At 46.3% G+C, this 26,866-nt stretch overlaps 1 protein-coding gene across 2 annotated transcripts in view; it reads left to right on the top strand.

The window, feature by feature from the left end:
- The window catches only part of CACNA2D2 (calcium voltage-gated channel auxiliary subunit alpha2delta 2), a 658,873-nt gene that overhangs the window by 352,299 nt on the left and 279,708 nt on the right, over positions 1-26,866 (top strand). For both annotated transcript variants that reach the window (XM_044451244.1, XM_044451243.1), the window contains exon 4: positions 18,359-18,418. In XM_044451244.1, the coding sequence (XP_044307179.1) occupies positions 18,359-18,418 (60 nt within the window). The remainder of the gene's footprint in view (positions 1-18,358; positions 18,419-26,866) is intronic.

Genomic DNA, 26,866 nt, shown 5'->3' with positions numbered 1-26,866 from the left:
TAAATAAAAAGGTCTTGGCCTGGCACCGAAAAACATATAATAACGGCGCCAGGTGGACCTCTCTGGGGAGCACATTCCATAGATTGGGCGCCACCACAGAGAAAGAGTTAGGCTGGGTTTGCAATACAGAGTGAGTAATATGAAAGTTGTTAACAAGCGGCATCTATGGAGGTAATGAGTCTTTTGATTGGCAAGAATTAGCTCTGGCTCATGACAGGAACCAATTCTGAACTGAAACCACCTTTGCCTCCAAAAGGGCCTCACTTCTCTCTCAAGGAGGTTTGCACTGATCATGGGCCAGATGGTGGGAATGCTGGATGTTACTTAATTGGTCTGCTCATTTGACTTGATGAGAGGCTACTGAGTTAATGAACTCAAACCCATCCCCTTCTGACCCTCCTTATCTACAGTGTCTTCCCGCAAACTGGTCTGCACTGCAGCTCGTTAACGTTTCTTGACATTTCAGTAACACATTTCAACTTTTCTTCTTCTTCTTCTTCTTGTGGTTCTCATGCACCACCTGAGCTCTCTAGCTTAGAATGCTGCATTTAAGAGAAGTGGGCCAATCCCTGCAATCAGTTGATTTCTAACTTTAAATATTTTTTTAAACACCTGTATTTGGGAGAGCTGTGTCTTTGCATTACTGTTTAGAGGGGGAAGAGTTTGCATCTTCATAGTCAATAAATCAAGGAAGACAGTTAACTTCTAAATAGTCAAATCAAAGGTATGAAATACAAAGGTAACCTCCATTTTTCCAGGCTTCAAATGCACATATGGAAAGACATGTTAATCCCAAAATATAGGAATGACGCAACTACTACTGCAACCCAAAAAAGCTGAAGCTAATTTACAGTAATTCTTTATTGTAACTGCAAAAGTTAATCAAATGAAATAACGTTAATTGTGAATACAAGGCATGTTTGTGTATATGTGCAAAAGAGAAGGTAGAAGAGATGTTAAGTTTTTGTTCCAAGGAAACAATTCATGATTTGGCTGGTAGAAGGCTATCCTTATTGGCAGGTGAAAAGTATTTGAAAAATAGACACATGTTCTAGGTATAAATTGTCAAAGGGCAGGGCACATTGTGTATTTCAGCTTTGTGGTTCCTTCCTATTGTCTCTGGTCATTTAGGTGTGGAGGTTTGTGGACTACTATGGTGCAGTGCCCAGTCCAAACAGCTGGGATGAGTATTTGTAGGATGGGGCAATGATTTCTTCCTCATATCATATCCAACGCGGGGTGGGAAGATGGGTTAGCTGCTCTACATTCAAGGAGAGGCTCAAGGGGGTAATTGCAGAGGGAGCTACAGAGACACCTCATGGGGCATGAGATGAAGATAGGCAGCAGGGATGGGAGAGGGCGATCACAGTGCTGAGGAGCTGAGGTAAAGAGGACTACGTGGGCAGGGTGCTGAGCAGTAGTCAACAACAGGACTGAGACCATGGCCTTGGGGCTCCAGGGCTGCTTCCAAGAAATGTCTCAGTTTGCCTTTTTCCCAGGATTTTACCCAGTTTGCACCTTATGGACAGAAGCAATCTGTGCCCAAAGTCCATAGATTTCCAAGCTTCTAATATGATTCATGAACAAAAGAACCAGTGTGTTAGACATCATGCATATGCTGGAAATAACTAAAACATGCATACTTCTAAAAATGCTGAGAGCCAGTGTGGTGTAGTGGTTAAGAGAGCAGGACTGGGACTCAGGAGATCTGGGTTCTAGTCCTTGCTCTCCCATGGAGCTCATTGGGTGAGTTTGGCCAGTCACCAACTCTCAGCACAACCTACCTCACAGGGTTGCTGTTAGGAGGGTAAAAGTGAGAGGAGGAGGAGGATTATGTAATACAACTTGAGTTCCTAGGAAGGAAAAAGGTGGGATATAAATATAATAAATGAATAAATGCAGGTCTCTATAAATATGACTTAATCAATTGAAGAAGAATGTTTGCATCTCAAAAACACATTCAGTTGATGTATATATTTGGAAACATGCATAAAACTTTGCATGGATTTTCATGCAGACAGGAAAAAAAGGATCTTTGTCAAAGACAAACTTTGAGATGGAATTCAGAGAATTTTGGCAAGCTTAGGTTTTGCTGATTTGTTCAGGCCTGCAGCAGGATTGCATGTGCCCTGCCTGCGTTTATTTTCTCTAAATTTGGAATGAGAACCCTTTGGTGCAGCATGCACGAAGAGGGCTTTTGTCACCCTGCCAGGCACTCAAGTGTCATGTTTGGCCTAGATCCAGCCAGGAGGTCTCCTAAGATGAAGTTTCTAATGCTCCAACCTTCACAATGTACTCCTTTCCCCACCCCACCATGATCCTGGCATTTCTGTAGGTGTCCGCACACCCCCAAAGAGGCCACCCCCAGCCTCCTCAGGAACAAGGAACTTGCAGGACCAGTGGACAGGGCCCTTGGCAAACCATGGAAGCTGTCTCACCTGGAGACCTCACCGGTGGCAGCACCTGGTGATACCAAGCATCCACTTAGCCTTAGCGAGCACCAGCACTAGAAAACGCGAGTGATTGAATATTTTCAAGTCAAACAATAAAATATAACAGAAAAGGGGTCTGTTTAACAAGAAATGTTCAGAAGGGAACAAAAAGAAATCAAACAGAAGTCTGGCCAAAGTTGAAAGGGCGGTGACAGAAAACCACCATAGAGAAGACTGGAATGATCTTTAGGAAGAGGAAGTCTACAACTTTTGTCTTCCACAACAGCAAAGACCTTTTCCCGTGTATCCATCAAACAAGGCAGTGATGGGACATGCAAAAGGACCTCTCCTACCTATCTCCATGAAAGGGCAAGTTTGTTTAGGATGGGGTGCTCCCTAAATTACAGCAGAAAATGATCCCTGGGTTCAAGTTGTTTACGGCTTATAAAATGAAGATGAGAGTTTTGTGATTCCCCAGACATATATTTCAATAATGTCTGAGAATGACTGAGTAAAAAATAGATCAGGGTTGAGGCAAAACATTCCACTGGGCCCAGGAAGGGTTTTGCGTGAATGGATCGAAGGAAGTGGGCAGACAAACAAAGTGAGTCATTAGGCCCAGAGTTCAGATCCTGACAGTGGATTTTGTTTTTCTTTTTCCTTTAATTTAAATCATGACATTTCATTTTATTTTGGAATCATATTAATTTGTGATGCCTTGTATTGTCACTGCAGTACTAAAGCATAGCAAACTTAAAAGGGCAGCAAAGGCCAAGAAGCACTGGCAATTGTGTGTGGGGAGAGGTGGGTTGAACTTCAAGCATTGATTTTAGCTAAGAAAATCATTGTTTGGCCATTGGCTTCTAGCATGCTGTTAATCTAATCTATAAAAGTGAAGAGCTGCTATGCATATGTATGTGGAGGATGGAAAGGTGCATTCAGGGACACAGCTGATCCCTGCCTGAGAGGAAAACGAGTGTCCGGAATGAAGAGCCCCTCCTGGCCCCTCCTGAACTTGCTGCAGAACCCAAGAGAAGCCACTGTTTCTTGATCATGCCTATGTTTGGCAGAAGGTTATGACCATCTTACCAGAATCAGTAAATCCCACAGGAGTCCTTGGGAATTAAACCTTGAATTCCTAGAATACTCTTGCAGTGGTGGGAAGGGGTGATGGCTTTTTTTCCTTTTTATTGAGTTGTGTCCAGGTGCTTGCTTGCTTTTTGTACTTTATTAACTTTTCCAAGCCTGTGATTCTAAGCAGAGGATAATGCTTATTCCAGTTCCAGAGCTGGTTGAGTTTCTCCCATTCTGGGAGCATGGTAGGACTTTGGATCCTATAGTTCCATGGCATCTCCTGGCACATCCACAGATCACTTGCAGAACCCCTTTTGGTGCCTTCTGGCATCAGAACAAAATGCTGTGGATCTCCCAGGACATTGCTCTGCAGCCTCACAGAAAGGGCTTGTAAGCTCAGGTCTCCCTACATCCCTGGAAGAAGATCCAGCAGTCCTTTTGCCCTTAGGATGCCCTACCAGCTTCTGTAGAACAGAAACCTTTAGGAATTGGTACTTCAAAGCAGTATAGAATTTAAAAAATCAATTATTTGATCCACCAATCAAGATTTCAAATGTCCTTTTCTATATCTATTTTCAGTTACTTACTACATCTCTATACGGCCCACTAGACAAAGCTGGAGTTAATGATGGAAGTGGCTTTCTTTGCCAGGTGTATGTAAACAGAGCCTAGGCAGTCATCGATCAGAGATACTGTAATTGCATCCACTGCTGCAGATTCTGCATGGAGCAGTTGGAGTAATTGAGCTCCAATATCCCCCCCCCCCCGCAAATCTGTGATGCTGTGAGTTGCCTAGCCTCACCCCAATACTCCTGCCCTACTGCTCTTTGACTAAGAAGCTTTTAGGAAAACTTTCTAGGCAACCTTTATTTCCTCATCTTTAACATTAGATTAAATATGTGGATAAACCATGATCAGATCCCAAATTATCCATAACATAAAGCAAAACAACAAAAACCATATGCGTATTAGGGATTTGAGGCTGGAAGGGAGAGGAAAAATGGCCAGCAGATTTGGACTGGGTGCTGTTCAGCTAGAAAGAAAACCACAAACCAATGAACCTTTGCTATTGAATGTAGAATATTTTGCTTATTAATACCATCCATTACTAATGCAGTAGTAATTATATCCCAACTTTCAGATCTAGCATTAATTGTTACTTCATGGCAGTTCTAATTCTTTTTTAGTTTGCCATGCATGGCAGTATTATTGCAGGCAAAGAATATTTCCCTTGTGGGAAGGAACCATAGACGAGCTTTGCTGAATGAGAGAAAAAACAATAGTGAACTTGTATTTGTCCAAATAGACACTGACTTTAATGTATATCTGGGACTTGAATCCCAAGCTGCTACATCCTGGTAACTTCTATCCGATTAGAACAGGTGGTAGTGATAGCAAATGTGCTAGAGGGCCAGTGTGATGTGGTGGTTTGAGTGGGAACCTGGGAGATCCGGGTTTCAGCCCACTCAGCCATGGAGCTCTCTGGGTCACACTTATTTATTTACTTGTTTATTTATTTTTGAATTTGTATGTCACCCACTAATCTTGGCCTAAGCTGCCTCATAGGGTTGTTGTTGTGAGCTGTGTGTGAGAGCTGTGTCCCTTTTTATAAGATTTACAGTGAAACAGAATATATGTGATTAGATTCTTAGTACAAAGCACAGCCTTGAGCTTGTGGGAAAGGGAATATTCATGAGATAGATGGTCAATTCTGGAAAAGAAAAGTAATAATCTAATTAAACCATGTTCATTTGTGGGTTACAGTTAAGACAGAATCTGGGGAAACAATGGTTTCCCATAGGCAAAGGTGTCAGACAAAGGCACATTTTATCTCCCTTTCTGTTCACTCTGTACACAGAATGTATCATAAGGAAAACTGGATTAGGATCGGAAGAAGTGCAGATTGGCAGAAGAAACACCATTAATTTAAGATATGCAGATTTAATTAATTAATGTCTGTCCTACACAATAATGGAAGCTCTCTTGGCGGTTCACAACATCACATTAAAATACGATAAAATACACCATGCTAAATCGTTTTGAAACTCTCTAATGAGAGCTCTTCCATACTAGAGACATTCAGAAAGCAACTGGGCAGCCATCTGAGTGGGATGGTGTAATGTGGTGTCCTGCAACAGCAGGGGGTTGGGCTCAATGGCCTTCATGGCCCCTTCCAACTCTGCTATTCTATGATTCTAAAACATCTTTAAAAGTTTTCAGTACAAAATTTAAACAAGATTAATATACAGACACCGTAACGAGAAGAAAATCTGTAAAAGGCCCTAGTGGGCTAATTGAATGTCCTGAAGTAGAGGACAGCTTTACCATTGTGCTGAAAAGATAGTAAGGTTGGTGCCAGGCAGGCCTCAGTGGGGAGCTCCCTCCAATACTGACCAGTGACTCCTGGGGCTTCTCTCTGCAGTGCCTCAGTCCAACCAGCTGCAACGCCAGCCAGGAGAGAACGGCGGGTGACAAGGGGGCTGGTGGAGAGGCTGAGCCAAGTGGGAGAGAGGACTGGCAAGGTGAAGGCTGAGCGTGTCCAAGGCTGCTGGTGAAGGCTGCAGTTCTTCAGGTCTGATGCCATACAAGCAGCCGAAAACAGCAGCAGTGGATTGTATTGACTCCTGATAAAAGTGCAATAAGGAAGTACAGAAGCAGGGCTGCAGCTGAATATTAAGAAAACAAAAAATAACTTTTTTCACAGGACTTTACTGTTAATAATGAAGAAACACGCATTATGACAGATTTCACCTACCTCAGTTTATTCATCAATTCAAAGGGAGAATGCAGCCAAGAAATTTGAAAAAGGCTGAGATCTGGAAGGGTGGCAATAAAGGAACTGGAAAAGATCATCATGTATGTTTTACTGGAAACCAAGGTCAAGATCATCCCAACTATTGTGTTCCCAGTCGCAATGTATGGGTGTGAAAGCTGGACAGTGAAGAAAGCTGACCGGAAGAAAATTGATGTGCTCGAAACATGGTGCTGGAGAGCTGTGTGTATACCCTGGACTGACAGAAAGGCAAACAAATGAGTCCTAGATCAAATCAAGCCAGAGCAAAATGACAAAACTGAGGCTGTCATAGTTTGGACACATCATGAGAAGGCAAAACTCCCCGGAGAAGACAATCATGCCAAGGAAAGTCAAAGGCAGAAGGGAAGACCAAATATGAGATGGATTGAATCCGTAAAAGAAGCCACTGTCCTGAACTAGGCAAAGCTGCCATGGACAAGACATTTGGGAGGGTTTTCATTCATGAGGTCACCATAGGTCCAAGATGACTTGACAACACATCACACTGACACACATACTCTAGTGTTGCTAGTAGTGTTGGGCAGTTACAAAGAATAAGGACTTGCAAAAAATGGCTCTGATTCTGTAGCCCTTCCGCCCTCTTTTTCAGTCTCAAGCCTTTCAATGTAACTTTTCTTCTGTACAATGAAATCACGTGTTTTCATTTTCTGCTTCTGTAATGCTACATTTGTGGCATAAACACATTTGCCTTCACTGATTGCTTTGTGAACCCTCCAAGGCCAAGGTGAGCTCTGTAAGCAGAATTGCCATTATTCTTCTTACCTGGCAGCATTCTCTTTCCTGAATCTGGAAACCTGATGGTGCCAGAAAGGGGCTGTCATTTATTTTGCTTTCTGTTTTTAATTTACTTGCAGATGCAAAATTGATCCCCCCTGGAAGTTCCTGGCCTCGGTACATTCACACCTTTCGGCTTAATTAAAAACCCCAACCACTGCTACTTCTGAGCAATTTCATTATACAAATCAATTCTCTGCACTTTAATTTCTCTTTCCCCTTTCACCTACCCACATTTCTTTTGTTGGGTTCTACTGCACAGGATCATGGAGAACTCTCTTATTCTTCGTCATGGTCGGCCATTGCAATGCTTCCGTAGACATTTGCTTTTCGTGGAGCAACAGACAACAAAATTGCAACCTTGAAAAGAATTGAAATAAGTTGCCTGCATCTGGGTACAAAATAAAGGTTTTAATACATTCGAGCTAGAATTGGTACACATCTCTTCTGCATGTATTAGAGAAAGTGAGTTTTGCTGGACAAGAGAAAGAGTTTGTATATTCCAGATGAGAGAACTCTTAACCTGTCTTTCCAAAAATCACCACACATACTTTCCCCCCATTTCAGAAACAAATAGTCCTCTAGAAACATCTGGGTTTCCCTTAAAATCAGAAGCACTGTGTTAAATCAAAATAAAGTCTAATCTCTTCCAGCATTCTGTCTCCACAGTGGCAGTCTGCCTATGAGAAGGCCATAAGCAGGCTTTGAACACAATTACCACCCTCCCATTGATATTCCACAGTGACCATTATTCAGAAGCATACTGGTTATATTTCAGGAGGCAATATATCATCATCATGGCTAGTTGCCTTATCCTCCATGAATAGAAGAACACCATAGGTGGAATAAAATTCCAACTACAGATGCTATCCTTATACATAGCAAAGTTGATGACTGTTCCCCCATCTCCCTTCTTAATATTCACTTCTGTAACACTATACCATGATTTAATCCATGGTTTGTTTGCATTCTGGGCAGTTGTGTTGTTCAAGTCAAGTGCTCTTTATGGGTTGTTAACCACTAACAACCCAGAATGAGAACCCATGGTTTGTTGCTGGGTGTTAAACTCTTGATTGTTTAAACCATTATATGTAAATACAAAACCATGGCCTGTTCGTGGGTTTTTTTCATCAAGGTACAGAGACAGCAAGCAAAAGCAGCAAAAAGAAAAAGAAAAAGAAATGCTATACAACACCTCATTGATGTGTTTAAGTCCTTTAGTCCAAGTCTTGAACCAAGCCTCAAGTCTTTACTTTCAAGTCCAAGTTGAGTCTCAAGTCTTTGCAAGAAATTTTCGTGTCAAGTCTCAAGTCTCTTCTCAAGAGCCAACTTTAACAGAAGAAAGGGAGGTGGGGGGTGCAGGGATGGGAGAGCTGTAAACCCCCCCCCCCAATTTTCCCATCTGCACTTCTCCCACTAATGCATTGAAGACCTTCACTGGAACCACAATTTATTTAAACAAGGCTGTGCTATTATTCAAATTGATCCAGATTGCAATTTAGAAAAACAATTTTCTTGACATGATTGCCCCCCCCCCAGCCTGTCACTGTTATTCCCCCTGGAAATGTGTGGGAACAAAACAGGACAGCAGGCAGGAGAGGTGCTGTTGAGCTTCCTGCCAAGGAGAGCAAAGTGATCTAAAAAGAGCTGAAGCCTTCCCCCTATACTGGTAGTCCTCAGGTTAGGGTCATGTTCCTTTCCCGAGAATGTTCTTAAGTCAAATTTGTATCTAAGTCAGATCATATGAGTAAGTCAAAAGTTTGTCTTAGTATATGTATGCATTATACCTTTCTCTGCATATAAAATACTTAAGAAACACTTCCTTATTCATAAAAATATCTTAAACACCAGACAGTGTTCTAGTAATGATAATACAGTAATAATAAAGTAACTACAGGTACAAGAGAGAAAGAATCTGTATGTATGTATGTTAGATATACAGTATTGCAAAAAACAAATAGAAGAAATAGTTCTTAGAACAATTTAGAACATTCTTTCACATCAGTGTCTTATAGAGTTCAGCTAAGTCACTATCATTCTTGTATAGATTATAGGAAGATCATGTATATGCTGCATTTTGAGGACTCAAAGTACTTTATGTTGTTTGTTCTTTTTGGTTATTCATTTTCTGAATATATTTCTGTGTGGCTTTGCTAATTTACAATAAACCATAAGAATAATAAAATGCCACATTTCCAAACCTAAAACAAATCAGAGAAAATAATCAGAACTTACTTTCTTTTTATATTTGCAAGCCCATTGGTCACTTTGGAGGGGCTCAAGCCCACCAAATTCTACTCAGGTTCAGTTTCTGGTTCTGGTTGTCTCTCTCTCTCTCTCCCTCCTTCTTGGACTACTTCAAGAAAGTGATTCCAGTGGTAACACCACCCCCCGCCCCCCACTCCAGCAGCACAATCAAACCCTGACTCTCCAGGACCAGGTCCATCTCCATCTTCATTAGTTAATGTTAGGCTTAATGTTACCTCATGGATTAGGAAGTTATGAATAAAAACAGGATTTCAAGCATTAAAGCAACAAGAACAACAGAGGAAGAGAGAGAAATCATGTGGGCATCTCTGCTTCTGCCCTTTGCAGAAACTGTTTTGCCTTCATCCTCAAGACCCTGCACATGCTCTGAAACACACTGGTTTGGGTACACTTGAGTTGACACTGCAGAACAAAAAGCTGTGAATATCTCTAGGGAATCTTTATCTCCACAAAAAGCCATGGTATTGCTAGGGAACTATACGGCCAGTGATGACGTGTCACCAAACCCATCATGTAGCTCCCTAGAGATATTCACAGCTTTTCATTAGAGATATCCATATGGGGTTTATGACAGTCTACGCATTCGTATAAGTACGTACTCGAGGGACTACCTACATCGCAACCCTCCCTCTGCCCCCATCCCCTTGTCCCTTCTTCCCACCACCTGCCTCGTACCAAAAAGCAACTCAGTCGTAAAAACAGTAGCAGTCTTGTGTTGAGTCAAGTCACTCACTCATTGCTCCCAAGTCGAGTTCGAGTTGAGTCGCTGAGGCAAGTTGAGTGGCCAATGCTGCTACAGCATCGCAAAGGCACGGGCGCTGGGTACAGTGGGTGCTCTGATTGTACTGTGGCTGTAGAAACCTAGAGATGAGGAGGTCCCTGTCCCATAAACCATGAGTTACCTGCATCCTTCTTAAAGCATAATTTGATCCTCAGCGATGGGCAACAGGAATGTCATAAACAGGATGCACTGGAGGTGCTGAAGTTGCCTCTTAGGGCCTCTCCAAACTCCTTATGCACTGGTGCATATTATGTCATAGGTTGTACAGTTAAGAGCTTTTTGCTTTTGACAAGACTGTAAAAAAGGTGGCGCTGCACATTACAACTTTGAGGGGAAAGGAGAAGTACAACTGATTGCCTGCTCACCACTGACCTTCTTCAGGTGTTCAGTTCTGAATACAGGAAGGAAACTTTGGGAGTGCAGCGGGCTTTCCCACTCCCTGTTTGATCCTGCACATACCAGCCCCATGGTCCCACCAAATGGCATATGGCCAGCACAATTCTGCAGTGACTTCTTGTACATGGACAGGGTTTCCAACATGGGGACTGGAACCAAGGTCAGTCAGGGTCCTGCCCCGTAGAGGAAAACCTATGTACAGAGAAGCATAGCCCCCTTCAGGCTGATGCTTATCACGACCCTCCCAGGGATGAAGAGGCTAGGTGATCCCCATGCATTCATGCTGGACCCTACTGCTAGTGTACACCTGAACAGGGCTCAGATTTCTGAAGAACTGACACACCCATCCTGAGTTCCCTTCAGAATACCTCCTTCCCTCTCTCCCTTCCACTGTGGAAACCTTTTAGCAAACTTGTTTAGGAGGCAGTGTCATGAACCATTTCCACAAGCTTTTCTCAGGATAGCTGGTGCCGAGGCATGAGATGTTTTGCCTGCAGTTTCCTAGCTCAGACCTTGCATGTCTGAAGCCCTCACTGGAAGTGTGAAAACTGCAGCATTGCCTTAGTAATCTGCTGCCTAGAAGCAGGCCCCATTATATTTGGATGTTTTTTCTTGTCTGAGCATGGGAAAGCACCAATGTGGCTAGTTCTAGGCTGGTTTGTACATAATTGTATGGCAGTTTGGTTTGGGTTTTTTGGCATTCTGCAGTATGATCTGTGGGTGGGTTTAATGGGAGCGGTTCTGTTCCATGCCACTTGAAAAGGCTTGTTATTCTGAATGGAGCAAGAAAACTTTAAAAAAATGAAATTGAAGGTGAACACTGCGCCCCTAGAAAAATGCATTGCTGCATGTACCACATTCCTGTAAGTGAGAAGGAGTTTGGGGGCACAGCCCATACCCCGATTCAATTTCCTTTGCAGGCTTATTTGTCATGTTGCCTTCAAACACAATATTTGTGTTTCCTCAGAGGTGGACTCTAAGGAGACACAGCCTACACTAGGGGGAGCTTCCCTCCAGATGTTTTAATCAGCAGCTCCCATAATCCCCAACAAATGTTCATGTTGACTAAGGCTGATGGGAGATGCAGACTGAAGCATCTGCAGGCTGGTGTAACCATTCCGATAGACAGCCAGAGTCCACTGCTCCTGATGGAGATCTCTAGAGAGGTAAAGAGTGCTCCATGTGCTTCCAGAGCCCAAAAGTCCACTCTCTGCCTCTGCTTTCATCCTGCCTCAGACTGTGGTGTTTCTTCCCACCCTGGACACCTTGGCCAGGGGAGAATAAATGCTTTTGCTTTCTGTGATGAGGGTTCCCCCTTCAAAGCATTCTCGAGATGATCCTGTATCCAGAAACACCTGCCCAACCTTTCAGTTCCCATGGCAACGTATCAGTGAGCCATGAAGATTCCTTTGTCAGCCCTCAGTGGCTGGCCAGGTATTGTCCAAGGAAAACCTGTGGCAATGTTGCTGCTGACCTTCTCCAAGAGCGTTTAAGCCTCCTGCTGTTCCAAGCTCCTGAGGGCCAAAGGCTGCAGGGCTGATGAGTCGCAGCATGGAAGTGCTGCCCCGCTCTGGACAGCGCCGCAATCCTGCCCCATGGCTTCCCACCAAGTAATGAGACATGCTTCTGCAATCACTTGAACTGCAAACTCTACAAAATCACTTTGGGCATTTTTCCTTCCTTTCACCCCCTTTTAAATCTCATACATTTTAAGCAAAGGAGCTGGCATCTTGCATCTGCATTTAACATCCCGCTTGATTAGATCTTGTCAGGCTGTCTTTAAATGCTATCTCAGCCTGGAGGTTCTTGCTGCAGCCTGTAATTAAACAAAGAGCTTGTTCAGATACCTTACCTGATTCCTCCCCCTCCACCACCACCGCCCGCTGCCACCACCCCTCCTTCAGCAGCTTCCAAGGAAGGGCTGGTGCATTGCAACTGGGTGGATGTGGAGTGTGAGCACACTGGCTTTCCTTGCAGATTGAACTGGCAGTGTAAAAAGCACCTGTCAAAGGGAAAGAAACGCAAATAGGCCGTGGACAAAAATCGCTCTGCTGCAGCCCGTAACCACCAAACTAGAATGAGTGGTTCTGCGTAGACAAAGCCTTTTTGGTTACACCAGTCACTCAGTGTGAGGGCTCAAGGTGCTGGCTGCGTGGGCACCTGCAACTTGCTGCTAAACCTTGAAATCTGCTCTTCAGACAGGTACACTGAGTTCCACAAGCCCCTTTATGCTTCGGGCTGACAGGAACGCAGAGCCCATGGGCCACGTGAGGGGCTCTACCAGGCCTCACTGTAGCCTAAGGAGGCACTGGGCCCAGAGTCCCTCCTTCCTGCCCTCTGCTTAGCCTGGAGCAATTGTGGCTGATGGCAGGGCCACAAGGCTGCTGTAACAGGTCAGCTTGGGAGAAAATGTGTGTGTTAAACATAGAAACATAGAAACAGAGCGAGTCAGAAGGGGCCTCCCGGGCCACTAGTCTCACCCCTGGCTCCAGCTGGCTCCGCTCACGACATGCCCACCATGTGCATGTCCAGCCTATCTTTGAACACCCTTACCAATGGGACCTCAACGACCTCTCATGGAAGCCCATTCCACACCCTCGGGGACCTGACTGTCAGGAAATGCTTCCTGGCATCCAAACGGAACCTTGGCTCCCTGAGCTTTGCTCCATTGGAGTGTGTCCTGCCTTCCTCTGCAGGGGAGAACACGTCTCTGCCCATCTCCATGTGACACCCCCTCACATAACTGCATGTCACCAACATATCCCCTCTGAGTCTCCTCTTCTCCAGGCTGAAGAAATCCAGTTCCCTCAGTCTCGCCTCATCCCCTGCAAACCGGCCACCAACCTTGTGGCCCTACGCTGCACTGACTCTAACCGGGCTATATCCTTTCTGTAATGAGGGGCCCAAAACTGAGCACAATACTCCAGTTGCAGGGACACCAGAGTCGTATAGAGTAATACCTCTCTCAATCTAGAAGCTACGCTTCTGGCTATGCAACCAAGGGTGGCATTCGCCCTCTTAACCACCACATCACACTGCTGACTCATGGTTAGCCAGCAGTCAACCAGCACCCCGAGGTCCCTTTCACAAGTGCTGCTCTCCAGCCATTTGTCCCCTAACCTGTACATATGACACCTATTCCTATGCCCCACGTGCAAGAATTTGCACTTACCCACATTGAACGCCATCCTGTTGTCTCCTGCCCGCTTCCATAGTCTGTCCATATCCTTTTGGATCTGGAGTACCTGCTCCTCAGTTGTGGCCACTGCCCCAGTTTTAGTATCATCTGCGAATTTGATCAGCAGACTGTTCACCCCTTCTTCCATGTCATTTATGAAAAGATTAAACAGGATCGGCCCCAGGACAGAACCCTGGGGGACCCCGCTTGTCACTGGCCGCCATCCCGATGATTCCCCACTAATGGTTACCCTCTGCTTTCGGTCAGTCAACCATGCCCTAATCCACCGGACAGTGCTTTGGTGTATCCCAAAACTCCTCAGTTTCTCCACCAGGATATCATGGGGCACTTTGTCAAAGGCCTTGCTGAAATCCAGGTATACCACATCCACTGCATCTGCTCCATCTAGCCATCTCAAAACCTTGTCATAGAATTCCACCAGGTTTGTCTGGCAGGACCTGTTTTTGTGGAAGCCGTGTTGTGTGGCTGCCAGCCTCCCTTCCCTATCTAGCATCACTAGATCTCTCTCTATTATGAGCCTTTCCATTGTTTTTCCTACAATGGACGTAAGGTGAACAGGTCTGTAATTCCCCATGCCCCTTCTACTACCCTTTTTGAAAATTGGGACCACTGATGCCACCCTCCAGTCCTCTGGAACGTCATCCGTTCTCCATGAGGCCCCAAAAATGGAGGCCAGCGGGCGTGAGAGAACCCTTGCCAACTCTCTAAGTACTCTCGGGTGTAACCCATTAGGACCTGGTGCCTTTGTAACGTCCAATGCCCTGAGAAGCCCCTCGACTTCAAGGGGGGTGACTCTAATCTGTGCCCCTAAGTCCCCAGCCTCATCTAATCTCCTATGTGGATATCCCCCGTCCTACTTTGGGGAGAACACAGAGGCAAAATAGTCATTTAGCATCTGTGCCTGGTCCCTCATATCAGTCACTGGATCTCCTTCCTCCTTATTTAGTGGTCCCACTACTTGTCTCCCCTTCCTCTTCCTATTTACATGCTGAAAGAAGCCCTTTTTGTTGTTCTTGATATTCTTGGCAAGTCCCAGCTCGTAATCAGCCTTAGCCTTCTGCAATGGGCCTCCTCCTCCTGGTATACCCTTTTGTCTATTTCCCCCAGTACCCATTTCCTACGGAGGTTCCTCTTTTGTCTAATCCCTCTAACCACCTCCTTTTGCATGCATGGCGGCACTCTCCTCCGCCTCCCCACCTTACTGACTAGAGGTATCGTCAAGGCTTGCGCCTCCAAAACCTCCCTTTTGAGTGCCATCCACCCCTCCTCAACTCGCTTACCTTCCAGTAACCTATCCCAGGAGACTTTCCCCAGTCTGGCCTTCAGTTGGCCAAAGTTGGCCCTCTTGAAGTCCCAGCTTCTAGTGCTCGACCTGCTACACGTTCCCAGTCCCCTGATCTCAAAGCAAAGGATCGAGTGATCATTCGCATCCGGAGCTCCCCTAATATGTACTTCATCTATCAGCTCCTCTCTATTGTTCAAGACCAAGTCAAGGATGCCCCCCCCATCGCCTTTCGGACCCTCTGTGTGAAAAACCCTCTCTCTATAGCTTCTAGGAAGCGATGTGACCTGGCAACGTGAGTTTCCCAACTAATATCCAAGAGATTGAAATCTCTCATAATTACTCTGTCTCTCCCCCGAGATATCCTTAGAATCTGGTCTGTCAGGACATCATCCAGGGTCTCAAGTTGACCAGGAAGGCGCTAACATACCCCCACTGTCAGGTCTCTTTCCCTGTCAAAACCCCTAAGTTTCATGCAGACTGCCTCTACTGAATCCCATCTGTGCTGCATTCTATCTCACTGCATCCTATCCCTTCCCTGACATATAAAGCTACGCCCCCACCCCTCTTTCCCTTCCTGTCCTTTCTAAAAAGATGATACCCCTCTATGTTCACATTCCAGTCTTGCCTTTCATCCCACCAAGTTTCTGTGATGCCCACCAGGTCATACCCTCCTATTCCCAGGAGAGCTTTGAGCTCTTCCTGCTTACTACCCATGCTCCTAGCATTAATGTACGTGCACCTCAACTCCTTCCCACCACTTCCTTTCCTTGGAGTCCCCAGCCTCCTTCCTCCCATCTCCCTGATACCTGGCCCCTCTCTGTAGGAGTCCTGTCAGTCCCTGCAGTACCTCTAAAACCCTGCTCCCAGAGCCCTGAGCCTTTCCTCTCACTTGTCCAGTGCAGACATGTTTCTGGGGGGCCTGAACCCGCCCCCCCCCCCGGCCCAGTTTAAAGTCTTCCAGACAAAACTTGCTAGAGCATCTCCAAAGGACCTTTTCCCCATCCTCATGAGGTACAACCCATCCCTTGCCAGAAGTCCATTGGCAAGAAACCGGGTGCCATGGTCGAGGAACCCGAAGCGGTCCTTCTGGCACCACACCCTAAGCCAGTTGTTCACCTCGGAGACCCTCCTGTCCCTGCCTGGCCCAAATCCCCAGACCAGTCAGATCGATGAGAAGGCCACTTGGGCGTTTAGCTCCCTGAGTTTCTTCCCCGAGGCCTCGAAGTCCCTGGTGATCCCAACCACACCCTGCCTGGCTACGTTGTTTGTGCCCACATGGATCACCAGAAGTGGCTGGTGACCCCTGGAGTGAACAAGATGCTCCACTCTGTCCTTCACATGCCAGATGCGTGCACCCAGCAGGCAGCAAACCTCCCTCATCTCCAGGTTGGGGCGGGACACCACCACCTCATGCCCCTCAGCAGAGAGTCCCCAATGACTATCACCTGCTGCCATGTCTTCCCGGTGGTGGTGGGCAGCCGTGCCCTGGCCCTCGCCTCTCCTGCAGTGGCCCCCTTGCCACCTGTGGTCCCAGGCTGGGGGTCTTGCTGGTCCCCTGAGGCCTCATCAGCCCCAGCCTCCCCAAGCGGAGAGAACCTGTTTCCCAGCTCCAGATTGGTGCCAGGAGAAGGAGGAGGCCATGCTGGCCGCCTCCTCCTGTGGGTGACATGCCTCCTTGTCTCCCCGGCTGCTCCTCCGGTGGCCCCTCCCTCAACCCTCTGTCCAGACGGGGGCTGCTCCCGGGGGGCCTGGAGCGCTCTCTTGGCCCTCAGGCACCTCACCTCGTCCTTTAGCAGGACCACCAGCTTGCACCGAGGGCAGGTGTATCCCTGCCTCTCCTGGGGGAGAAGGGCGAACATGCCGCAGCTGTCGCAGTGGACAGCAACACCCATGACTCCCGCCAAGGCCATCTCCTGGTCTGCCATTAGGAACCCTTCAGAGACCCTACCTTGGCCCCCTGCCTTGTCTGTCCTGCAGTTCCCCTCACTTGCCCAGTTCTCCCAGACAAAAACCCACACACACACACATGCAAGGATAAAATAAAATTTAAATTGGAGGAAAAACAAAGCAAAGCACAGCACAGCACAGCACAGCACCAAAAAAACAAAAAACAAAAACAAAGAAAGAAAGAAAAACAAAGCAGTAAAACTAAAAACAAAACCCTCAGCCCCCCAGGGAAGGGCGTCCCCGGGCAGCCTGGGCCACAGCTAAGGGAGGATGCCTTATCAGCCCCTCAGGCCGGGGGCCCCACCCGTCTGCTTCCTCCTGGCCCCTCTGGCCTCTCTGGCCCCACCTCCCTTCCTCTCTGCGGCTTCTGACCCCCTGCTCCTCTGCCCAGCTCCTACCTTGCCTTCACCAGTCCCCTGGCCACTCAGCACTCTCTCCCAGCCTGTGCCTCTGCTGCTCTGCCAAGAGGCAAGAGCCAAAAAGGGTTAAGCTCAGATCCAAAGTGTCTTGGAAAGAATGAGCCTCTGGTAAAGTTTGTTTTCTGCTCCTGCAGAGGATTCCCAGCCCAAGCACACTTCTGGGACTTCTACTAGCCCTATTCAAGTATCTCTTAACTTGCTTGTTAGGAAAAATGTGTGAGCAGAGTACAGGGCCTTGCTGACAGGCACCACCCTGGCCATCTCCCCCACAACCCATCCCCGCAGGGTCTGCTTGTTCAGCGAAAAGGTCTAAAGAGGGGGAGCCCACACATGTACGTGTTGAATGATCATGCTCAACATGGAGACATTAGTGATGGGTGCAGCTCGCATGCTGTTTCTCCACCCGAGTAAGTAATGCTGTGTACAATTACTATTGTCAAAGGCACTTGTACCTCTTGTTAAGAACTCAGAGTGCAGAAATTGCAGAAAAAGGGCACAAATTCCATCTTGACTTAACAAGTACACAATCTTCTCCCACAGAATGGAATGATGCTGGACTTCTGGGGGATCTGGACTGACATTTGTGGGCCAGTGTTAGGACCAAGAATCAGGTTCTGCCTTCTATTGACTTTGACCCACATAGGCCAATAGAAGCCAAACATTCTTGTGAAGAGGAGTAAACAGAGCCCATAAAGCAACAACACACGTGTTTTTCCACTGGTTTAACCATGCATTTAATTAAATTAAATCAGATTTGCATATAGAAGATAATCATTGGAACCTATCAACCTTTAATCATTTTTCATAGCAAAATTACATGCTAAAAATGCTCTGCAACTTCATGAGCTGCAGAAATGATGTAGTGTGTTCTGCACATGATGGAGCAGACAGCTAAATGCAACCCCCATTCAGGATGGCAATCCGTACAATATTATGGACTCACCCTCTCTCTCCTCTTTTGCTTTCAGAGGCTGGCTGATGCAGCAGAAAAGTTCCAGAAAGCCCATCGTTGGCAAGACAATATCAGGGTAAGTCTCCAAATCTCTTTTCTGTGGCCTCCATGTACCTGCCAAAATGTCGTCTCAGAAATGCACTTCTTGCTTGTTGCAACAAATCCATGCTTACATACAATTGAATTTTATCTGGCCAGGGCGGCTTATTTTATTATGTGTGTTTTAATTAAGATTATTTTATATGGATATTTTAACTTATTGTTTTATCTATGTTGTAAGCCGCCCCGAGGCTTCGGCGAATGGGGCGGCATAAAAATGTTTTAATAAATAAAATAAATAAATAGAACACGTAGTCAGCATGAGTCATGTGAGAGCTGCTCTGTCTGTGCAGACAAAGGGTTAATGCAAAGTCTGAACTTTCCAGAAGCAGCTCTGAAGTTGAAACGCGTTCTCCTAGGGGGAGATCCACAGCCTTCCATGCAGGGACTGCAAGCTGCTCTCTTAGTGACAGATAGATTCATGGTAATTCTTACTTTTGCACATACCTTATAAATGAGCCCATGTCCTTTAAAAACATGGTAAGTGAACAGTTCCTGAACGATTCCCTAAGTGTATCAAATGAATGTTTTGCAGTATCAGAGAAAAGGTCCCTGGAACACATTTGTGTCCTTAAAATAAGTTAGTCTCCCTGTGTTTCCCAGTCTCCCCAGTCTCTCCACACAGCCATTTTGTGTTCACTCCCTCTCTCCTTTCTTTCTCTACTTCCTCTGTGCTTCTGCTCCCTTCCCTTTGTAGCTCCTTGATTTTCAAAGCCAGCTCCGTCTTCTCAAGTTCATACACGGATGCCCTGCTTCTTGTCTGTTGGTCCCTCGGCACCTGCCAGCCATAATGAAAGTGAATGAAGTCATTTTGAGCTCATTTTTAGTATTGCCTTTGTCTACGTGTGCGGGTAATAAGGCTAGTCAGAAGACAGAAGGTGAAGGTCAAGCTGATGGTTAAAAACATTGCTTTCGTGTTCCTGCGGAGAGTTCCCCAACAGGCTTGCCACCGCGCCATCTTAGTCGCCCAAGAGGCCTCGTGTGGGCAGAGGTAGTCCCATTGCAGGGCTCTGCTCAGTTTGTAGCGGCTGGGAGGTGATTCTTGTGTGCAAGACGACAATGGAAGCCAGGCTTTTCCCTTGGCATTCACACTTGTAAATTATTTGATGCAACTCATTCCAATCGGAGCAGGTTCAGGAGTGGGGGGAGGAAAAGCAATCTAAGATGGTGTCAAGTAAACGTTGCGTTTTTAATGATTGCATTTGACTTTGTAATTATGGCAGTACTATAGCTCAGCAAGGAATTGTGGTATTCTGCTTGAAAATGAATTCAAATTATAACAGCAAGACAAAGGGAAAGAAAGATTCTATTCCTTTCAGAGGCAGCATTAGTGCAAATAAATTCCCCAACGAAACGCAAAGTAGCCAAACTACTCATCCTGACAAATGGGAGGGGGGCAGCAAGAAGAAAATCCTCCTGATGCAAGTGGATTCTTTTTGTCCCTGCTTAAGCTCCCAATTTTATTTATGTACTCTATTTCTGTACAGCTCAATCATTAAAGCTCTCTGGGCGATTCACAAAGTAAAGATTAGAACAGAAACAAAAACAAAAACACATAAATATAACAGTTGTTCATTCATTCATTCATTACTTTTCTAGCTGAAACTCTCTGGGTGGTTCACGGAATAAAACTTAAAACCCTAAAACATAACAGCATAGTAAAACGTAATAGGGAAACCTTTAAGTTGAAAATGTACGAGGAAAACTAGAGTGAGAAGCGGCATCAAAGCCAGCAGCACAGCCAAGATCTACAAATGCACCCACCGAACTTGCTGGAGCTGGAGGACTCAAATACCTGGAAGGCAGAAAGGTCTTTGCTGACTGCTGATGAGGTCTCTCCAGAGGGGGGCTGTGCCACTGGGGTGCTCTCGCTGGGGTCTGCCCCTCCTCAGCACATGCCGCCTCATCTCATAATGCAGGGGCTCCCAGGGAGGACCACTGAAGACAATCTTAGCGCCTGGGCAGGTATACAGGGCTGGATACACTCCTGCAGGTGACCTGGCCCCCAGCTGTGGAGGACTTTAGGCCCACACTTTGAACTGTGCCCAGAAATGAACTGGCAGCCCATACAAATCGCAAGGCACTGGTGCAGGATCACCAAACTGCCGGTCTGTGTTAGCAATTGTGCTGTCCTAACTTGAACCAGCTGAGGATTCTCGGCCACTTTCAAACACAGCCCCAGGCAGTGGTCCGGAAGGAGGGTTCCCAGAGCTAGGATCTCCCTGTCCAAAGAAGAACGTAGTTGGCCTATCAGCCTATGCTTGTAAAGGATGCTCTGTGCCACTGTGTCCACCTGAGCCTCAACTGACAATGCTGGTCCCAAGAGCATCGCCAAACGATGCGCCTGAGTCTTTTGGGGGGGAGTACAGCCACCTCCTGGAGAGGTTGACTATCACTCATCCAGGCAGAGGAACCAGCCACAAAAGGACCTTACATTGTCCAGATTAATCTCAGTTTGCTGGCCCCTATCCATGCTACTGCCATGCCCAGGCACTGAGCCAGAAGAGCCAATGTCCCATTGGAATTCGATGGAAAGCAAAACAAAGCTGGTGTCATCCACACCTCTGGAGATCCTCTGCCAGAAGTTTTATGTACAGCATGGGAGAAAGAACAGGGCTCTGTGGTCCACCAGGGCATTCCTACCTAAGGATGAGGGATCTGCAAATTAACAAAAATCAAGTTTACCAAAGTTCTCCAAATTTCATCTCAAAGCTTGTTCTGACTCAAGTCCATATCAGATTGCTTTGGAATTTAATTGATTTTTGTCTTTGCATGAAAATCTGTGCAAATATTTATGCTTATTTTTTCCAAATATATTCATAAATTGTGCTTTTCTTTGAATTGTATGCATTCTTCTCCTGTTGAGTAAAAAGTGTCCATGTACATTTTTAAAATTTGCACATTTTAGACATGCATTCTTCAAAGGTATACATGCCATTAAATGCATTTCTGTGGGTCTGTGGATCGCACTGCAAGGTTTCAAATGTACGGATTGAACCACTGGTTGCATTTGAGTCTGTGTTGTGTTCAGTCCAGAAGACACAAACTGAGTATAAACCCTGATCAAAAATGAACTGCACTGAATTCCTCATACATCTCTGACAGGGAGAGAGCAATAACCCCCAATACCACCTTCTGGAATTAGCTATCCATATAAGAATGTATCTACTGCAACAGTTCCTGCAGCATCAGCCTGGGTCACTTAGCCAGGAAATAAAACATGGTTGATGGTATCAAAAACTGTTGACAGGTCCAATACAATCAGCAAAGCCACACTGTCCCCCTCCCTCTCTTGGGAGTGATTATTCCTCAGAGCAACCAAGGAAGCTTCCATTCCAAAATCAGGCTTGGAGCCTGATTGAAATGGATCTAGATAATCAGTTTCATTCAAGAGAGTTTAGCGTTAGCCAGCAACCGACTCAGGCCCACGAAGGCGATACTGGCAACTTGCCTATAGTTGTTAACATTTTCCAGGTCCGGGTTAGGCTTTTTCAGGAGTGACCTAATTACTGTCTCTTTTAAAGTGGCTGGCACCTCTCCCTCTCTCAAGGAGCAGCATAATATAAACATATTAAAATGTACTATAAAATCTAAATCAAATTAAAACAGTCACAGAATAAAGCCAAAGTAAAACCAACAGCAGTGCAAAGACATAAAATACTCTAATACGTTTTTAGAACCAAAAAAACTAAAAAGCTTTGGAGAAGAAAGGAATTGTCACTTGGTGCTGAAAAGAGTGCAGTATGGGCATGGGGTGAACCTCTCTGAAGAAGGCATTGCACAGATAGGGCACCATCACTGCAAAGGCCCTAGTTCTGCTAGCTGCACCCTCACCTTAGTTGACATTGGGAGGTTCCCCGGGTCTTAATCAAATCAAGCCAGAGCTTTCCCTAGAAGCAAAAATGGCAAAACTGAGGCGCTCATACCTTGGGCACATCATTCGAAGGCAAGACTCACTGGAGAAGGCAATCATGTTAGGGAAAGCCGAAGACAGAAGACCAGATGGGAGATGGATAGATTCCACAAAGGAAGCTGCAGCCTTCAACTTGGAATAGCTGAACAGGGCTATCATGGAATGACAGTGGAGCCAGTTGCCTAGAGAGGTGGTGGGCCCTCCCACCCAAGAAATTCAAAAGAAAACCGGACAGTTATCTGAGTGGGATGGTGTAAATTGATGTCCTTCCAGTGGCCATTCCAACCCCACTGTTCTGTGATTCTGTGGACAGGACATTTTGGAGCACTTGCAGGTCTCACAAGTGATAGCGCCATCAAGTTACAATCAAATTCGTCTTGAACGAAGTCTCTCTGTGTTCAGTGCCATTTGCTCCCAAGCAGCTCTGCATAGGTACAGCTCATTTACTGAGCACACCCAGTAAAAGCCCCATTCAGAGCACAGCTGATCATTCTATATGTTAAGGAGGCTTGTTTTAACCTGTTTATGCCATACTGTGAGGCACTTTCGACATTATCAGTTTTCTTTCCCTTTGTTACACCTAGAGTCTCTCTGTACTCAAGGAGTTAATGGTTGTGTACAAGCTTCTCTCCTCCATTTTCCCTCACAACAACCAGGAGAGGTAGGGTAGTCTTGGAGGCAGTGACTCGTCCAAGGTCACCCGGTGAGCACGAGGTAATATTGAGGGACACCCTCATCAACAGAATCAATGCCCTGATCTGGCTGGCAGAAGATGGATTTATAGCTGAAAGCATGCATTTTTCACTTCATTGCCTCCGAAAGACTCTCTTTTGTTATGCTTGCTTAGAGCAAAGGGAGAGCTGGAGGGAGCAGTGACTGAAGGTTGCTCTAAAAAATCCCGAAGGGCTGGAAATTCTGCCTCCCAGCCACCAGCCCGTGGCTGCTCTGCCATGGCGCCGGGCGCATCCCACTGCCTGCCACTCTGCCTTCTTCAGGGAGGCACGTGCCTTTTTATCCAGGCAGCTTGACATTCCTGCCACTTCTTTCAGGGATCAAAGGGCAGGCGCTCTGAGCACTCTTGCAGTAGCTTTACACCTGAGTGAGTTCGAGACCCGAGACTCAGCCAGAGTCTCATTTGTGAGAAAGACAAAGAGGTGAGACGCACGCCGAATGGCGAGGTGCAGCCTACCCTGGCCTCGGGTGGCACTGTGGAAATTTCTGCTAGGGAAGAGTGGGAAGCAAGGCGGAGAAACAGGGAGGGTGGGGGAAAGGTGAGGGAGGAATGGAACCGAGGAGCCCCAGCGGTCATTCCTTCCAGGAATGCTGTGGGGGGGGGGGCACCTTCATCCCTCCCACACACATGGCCTTAATTAGGCAGTCATAGTAAATAAATCTGAAGCTTTTGTTTATTTTATTTTATTTATTAAAACATTTTTATGCCGCCCCATTCGCCGAAGCCTCGGGGCGGCTTACAACAATAAAATAAAAAAATAAATATAATATTAAATTAAAAAATATAAACATATAGCGGGGAAGGAGAGGGGCTTTGGGAAGGGGCTGTGGGAATGGGGAGAAGCACAAGGCTGCACAGGATCCAGAGGCCTTCCCCAAAGGACCGGCTTCCCTTACAGAGCAGGGGCACTTTTCACAGGGCCCAGATTGCTCCCTGCAGTAATTCTGCCATGGGTATTAGGAGCATTCATGGGGCGATGGTTGCACCAGTGTCACACGATGACTCGTCCCCTCCTGCACCCCTTCCCAGCATAAACTGAGTTGCCTTCGCAGCACCAGTGTGTTGATAGGCAGTGTTTGCTCTCCCCTGCACTGGACCTCTCTGCCTTTTGCCTCATATGCCTGCATTTCTGCAAAGCTTTGCCCACATGGCCAATGCACAAGCACCTCTCCTTGCCCCAGAAGTGCTTTTCCTATGTTGGGTAATTTTGCTGTTTATATGAAGGGTCAAAATACAAAAAGCAATTGTAAGGAATGTGCTAAAACAATCTGGCCTTCAGATTTGAAATACTGGGCTTCTTACTGGCACCCTATCCCAGCCCTCACCGCTTCCCCTGCAGTTCTAAATGGCATCTGTGAAGATAGCTTTTAAAAGGGGAGCCATGCTTGACAATGAGGAATACTTACAAGGTATGATTCTGCCCACTCAACCAGAGAAGGGATAAGATTTCTACGAAGAGCAGGTGTGAAATTAACTTTTTCATTGAGGTCCATCATTCTATTCCTCGTGATTGAGGATTTGTTACAGCCCAGGAGTAACAAATGCAGATCCACTGTTCAAAACTGAGTGGGCTTAATTTATTTAATTCTGGTTAACCCCAGTGACCCTGCATCAGAATGTTCCGTGACCCCCGCTGAATTCTGTACCTTAATCGCATTGCCACAGCCTTCGTGAGGGGAAAAACCCCTTTCTTGCAGCATTTTGGAATGTGTTTAGTTTAATTACACCGCTAGCTATACCCTTGTTCTTGTATTATGAAGCAGGGCAAGTCAGGATTTCTGGCTGCCATTCTCAGTAATTTTGGTAACTTCACATATTTTATCATGTCTCCATTTAGTGCTTTGAAAACCCAGGCTTCATATCTCTCCAAGTCCAAGCTCATTGTTAACTACATGTTCACTTTCTGTAGCATTGTACATCAATTGATATAATAATAATAATTTTAAAAACCTTGGGTTTACAGACAAGTGGGTGAACTTCAGAAAATATGTAGCGTTCATTTAAGGCTATAAAAATGTGGCGTGTTTCACTACCCAGTATGGATACCACATTTTCTTTTTCTCTCTCTTGCATGTAGTTCAATAGCAGTACACATACCCCAAGCATCCATTGACTGACTAAGGATATATTAGGAGCAAAGATGGCCTTGAGCTTCCACTGCCCATAGCAAGAATAGAGGACAATCCCTTCCACTTGGGTTAAGCTTTCCTATCTCCAGCCTCCATTTCCTTAAACCAAAAGCCCAAAGCGTGTGCATTGGGTTGTTTCAGTGTGCTGGAAAAAGCCCACAGATGCCCATTTTCTCCTTGGAAGGCAGGCAACGTCTCTGAGCTCCAAGGTTGCCTCACTGACAACTCGCTGGCTCTGCGTCCTGATTCCCACAGGAGTAGCTCAGCTCCCATCAAGATATTATTAACATCACCAGAGCATGAGCCAGAGGGCAGCCACGGTGCTTTTCTGCATTTGCAAACAGCAGGGCTGTCAGCCGACATGAAGCGAGCAGCAGAAGTTATTGTTCCAAGAGAAGACAGATCAGCCCCATAGCCTGGAGGTCTGCAGATTCCACCTTGACCCGTCCCACAGGGCTGTTCAGCTCTGCAACCTGGTGCTTGGAATGGTCCCAGCCTAGAAGCCTGGTCTCAGTGACAACAGAGCAGTGGGGTCTCAGGCCCACCTGCACCCTCCTGCCCTCCCTCCAGACAGACGGGATGCTGGCCTGCTTTTGCCTTGGGTGTTTTGCATGCAAGAACCAGAGTATGCTCCACATTAGCATGGGACACGTTTCCATTTGAGTGGACTGCCATTGCTGTTCCCACCTGTGGATTTTCTGGGTGCTACTTAAAGAAGCCTTCCCCAAACCGGTGTCCTGTGGAAATATTCATACAACCATCATCCCCAGCAGAGCAATCATTGGCTCTTCTGGATGGGGATGATTGGAGGTGTAGTCCAACACATAAGGAAGGCACCAGGTTGGAGGAGGGTGACACTGATCTAGCAGGAAGAAGTTGTGATTGTAAATAATGATCATAACACCTAGGAAAAACAGAGGTCCAAAAGCTTCCGAGATCTGAGGCAAGCTTTTACAGAGCCTACCATGTGTGCCATGTGAAGCCACAACTTCTAGTCTTGCTAAACTTCTCAAGCAATCAGTTTGCTACCAACTGGGGTGGCGGAACTGGACAAATGGGAGAGACTGACAATACTCAAGCTGGTTTGCTCTTTCCTCTTTTGCCTCACCAATGTGGCATGAAGCAGGAGGGGATCTCATGAACTTCTGTTGTGCCCCACCCCCCAAAAAGGCCAAACAAACCAGAGGGTATTTTGGTGGAAGAGATTCCATTGCCAGCACCATTCCAGATCCAGCGCAGACCACACTGCTATTTACTGTCTTCCTGCTGCACACAAAACCCTGTGCACTGGGTCTAACAGCATGGAATGGTGGCCACTGATGACTCGCGGCCACAGGGCAAGCCAGGCAGTTCATCTGAGTGGGCAACTGGCTTGGTGAAACTCCGTTTAACTACCTTCCCTTGAAGCTACAACAGACATAGCAGCAGAGGAATCTGCTTTCTACTGTGTCAGCCCCTCGGTCCGCCCAGTCCAAAATGGACCACATGGACTGGAAGGATCACTCTGGGGTTTCAGGAATGGTCTTCTCCAGCCCTTCTGGAGATGCCACGGATTGAGCCCGGGACCCCATGCCACTGAGCTGTGCTCTTTTGCTAAGCTCTCTGGGTGGTCCCCAAATGATAAATTGATTCAGGCCCCAGTTGCGCATA

Source organism: Varanus komodoensis, unplaced genomic scaffold (genome assembly GCF_004798865.1).
Source record: "Varanus komodoensis strain SLA01 unplaced genomic scaffold, ASM479886v1 scaffold6_2, whole genome shotgun sequence".
Lineage (NCBI taxonomy): Eukaryota > Metazoa > Chordata > Lepidosauria > Squamata > Varanidae > Varanus > Varanus komodoensis.
The sequence above is the reverse complement of the archived record's forward strand: the minus strand, read 5'-3'. Positions and strand labels throughout refer to the sequence as shown.